The sequence below is a fragment of the Argentina silus genome, assembly GCF_951799395.1.
Source record: "Argentina silus genome assembly, chromosome: 7".
Classification (NCBI taxonomy): Eukaryota; Metazoa; Chordata; class Actinopteri; order Argentiniformes; family Argentinidae; genus Argentina; species Argentina silus.
In genome coordinates this window covers 15413870-15416904 of record NC_139661.1, presented here as the reverse complement: position 1 = coordinate 15416904, position 3035 = coordinate 15413870, and the positions used below count along the sequence as shown (strand labels likewise).

At 49.4% G+C, this 3035-nt stretch overlaps 1 protein-coding gene across 1 annotated transcript in view; it reads right to left on the bottom strand.

Annotated features, from left to right (window-relative positions):
- Positions 1–1797: 1797 nt before the first annotated feature.
- Positions 1798–3035, bottom strand: part of LOC310807464 (transmembrane protein 132C) — a gene marked incomplete at both ends in the record, with an annotated part of 123955 nt that continues 122717 nt past the window's right edge. The window contains 2 exons of the mRNA XM_083673960.1: positions 1798–2296; positions 2773–3035. The exon at positions 2773–3035 is cut by the window's right edge and continues 18 nt beyond it. Coding sequence (XP_083530086.1) covers positions 1798–2296; positions 2773–3035 — 762 coding nt within the window. The remainder of the gene's footprint in view (positions 2297–2772) is intronic.

The window sequence follows — 3035 nt, the reverse complement described above, 5'->3', positions numbered from 1 at the left end:
GAGGGCTGAGACCTCCATTCTCTCTCTCTCTTTCTCACTCTCTCCCTCTCTCTTTCATTCTCGTTCTCTCTCTCTCTTTCTCACTCTCTCCCTCTCTTTCATTCTCATTCTCTCTCTCTCTTTTGTTCTCTCTCTCTCTCACTCTCTCTTTCTCGCTCTCTCCCTTTCATTCTCTCTCTCTTTCGTTCTCGTTCTCTCTCTCTCTCTCCTGCTCTCTTTCTTTCTCTCTCTCGCTGTCCTCACCCTCTCCGGCCACCAAATAAATACAACTACAACAGAGGGGGAGGGAACAACGGATTTTGAACATCTTTAAAAATCTAAAAAATAAAAGGAATAAAACATCTGTCAAAATAAGGAGAAACATGAGGGTAGAATGTTAATAAATGCACACCCTGGCAGAAAGGAAAAGATACAACGATGCACGCTAACACCGGACACGAGTTGTGAGCAGTGTTCTAAACCACGTTCACTCCTCTGTCTCTGTCTCTGGTCACGCTTCCGTAGTGGAACACCACATGGTCTCTGGGTAATGTAGTCCTGTAGTGCTTTACTTCTGTAGTCCCACGGGAGGACATTGTTTTATTGGATCGTCATGAGTTTATACACATCCAGGGGGCAGTTCAGAAAACAGGAAATCAGCCTCCATTGGCTAGTTCTTCTTCCTGTCTTTTGTGCAAGTAAATGCCTTTGTCTTGGAGCTTGGGAAAAAAGACATTCCGATTCCAACGCAACATTCCAGAACATTCAAACATCTATCGTTTTGGGGGGAAAGAGCAGGATTGTCCCCATCCATATGTACTAGTGCCCTCTATACTTACTTCCAAACGTTGTTATAAGTTTGAAAATATTGTTTGTACATACGTATGTGTTTGGCGTTGAGAGGTCAGTGAGAGCCGGGGCGTTGGAGGAGCACATGTGTGTCATACCTGTATATTTCTCCTCTAAAATGTCTACATTTCATTCTTAACTACTACCAAGAATTGTTTATGACCATGTTTGGTAAGTCAAAACTAATTCCAAAACATAACAGAATTTGTGTGTACCTGTGTTCCATCGGATGTAAATAGAATGTGTCTTTACATCGTACAACATATCCATTACAACTAAATAAATCAATTCATGTTTTCTCTTGATTTGTTTGATTTGAGTCGTGTAGCTTGTAGGTCAGGTGTGGTGAAGTACACCACTATGGAGCCCAGATGTGGTCCGGTATGTCAGAGCTGGCTAACGCTCCTTGGAAATGTACACTCACTGCCCCTACACCTCCTCTCTCTCTCTCCTTCTCTCTCTCTCTCTCTCCTTCTCTCTCTCTCCTTCTCTCTCTCTCTCCTTCTCTCTCTCTCTCCTTCTCTCTCTCTCCTTCTCTCTCTCTCCTTCTCTCTCTCTCTCCTTCTCTCTCTCTCTCTCCTTCTCTCTCTCTCCTTCTCTCTCTCTCTCTCCTTCTCTCTCTCCTTCTCTCTCTCTCTCTCTCCTTCTCTCTCTCTCCTTCTCTTTTCTCCAATCAATCTCCACTCTAACAATGTTGTCTCTTTCTTTTAGCCTCTCCCCTCTTCTCTTCTTTGACCTCTCACTCTCTTTTCCAATTCCCTCTCCCTCCCTGTCCGTTAACCCTGTCCGTTAACCCCCCCCCCCCCCATCACCTTCTCCATTGTCCGAGCATCCAGACCAAAGGCATTAGAGGTGAGTTTTATTCACGTATTCCTCCTCCTCCTCCCCCCCATCCCCCCTCCACCTCCACCCCCCCCACACCCCCCGACCGCACCGCCCCACCCCATCCCCCCCTACCCCTTCCCTCCCTCACAGATTGTCTTGTAGCCTCTCCATGTAGGTTCTGATCTCCGACTGGCCCAGGTCCATATCCTGACACACCCACTTGATGTCGTCGTCATTGCCGATGACGATGGAGTTGGTGTATGGCCCCCCGTCGTCGGGCAGCACCGTGGCGTAGGACGTGAACTTGACGCGTTTGCGTTTGGCGCTGGGCGAGTTGTTGAGAGGCTCCGCTTTGCCCGCCGGATCCTTGCCCACGCACTGCCGGGGCTCGGAGAGGGAGCGGGGGAGGGTCTGGCCATGGGTAGAGCTCCGGGGCCCCCCCACCCCGCCTCCGTTGAGCAGGTACTTGCTCTCCTCGTAGCCCTCGCTGCGGTCGATGATGGTGGTGCACTCGTCCTGGTGCGGCGACTGGCATTGGTCGGAGTGGTGCTCCAATAGGTCGGCCTCGTTGCCCAGCCACACCCAGTCGTGGGCGTGGTTCATGTTGCCCTGCTCCAGCACGGGCAGCTGCTTGTGGCGGTATCTGGAGACGAAAATGAGAATCATCGTCATCATCAGAAGCATGGTCGTCACTATCATCATCATCATCATCATCATCATCATCAGAAGCATGGTCGTCACTATCATCATCATCATCTTTATTATCATCTTTATTATCATCATCATCATCATCATCATCATCAGAAGCATGGTCGTCACTATCATCATCATCATCTTTATTATCATCATCATCATTATCGTGGTCTTTATCTTCATCATCATCACCATCACCACCACCACCACCACGACCATCATTTTACTCCTACTCCTATTCCTCCTCCTCATTGTTATCATCATCATCATCATCATCATCATCATCATCATCAAACATTTGTTTGTATTCCATTACACCCAAGGCCACTGACTATGCATGATAAAACAAAACAAAGCAACCAGACAGTACACTGTCTAATACTGTATATACATCTAAATTGAGAGTTCTCAGGAGGGAAGTGTTACCTGAAGGCGAAGCTGACACAGTTGATGAGGAAGACCAGGATGGCCAGACAGAACACCCCCAGCAGAGCGTACATGCCTATCTCCAGGTCTGACAGGCCCCGGGGGGTCTGCGACAAGTCGCTCTCCCCAGCCCCGGGCACGTCCACCTGGGCAGGGAAGCTGGTGTAGTCCCCTGGGACATTCTGGTTCTGCCCCTGGCCCCGGCTGCTGCCCCCACTGCCTGGCTTACTGCCCCCCGCTCCGGCCCGGTGGGTGACGGTGGT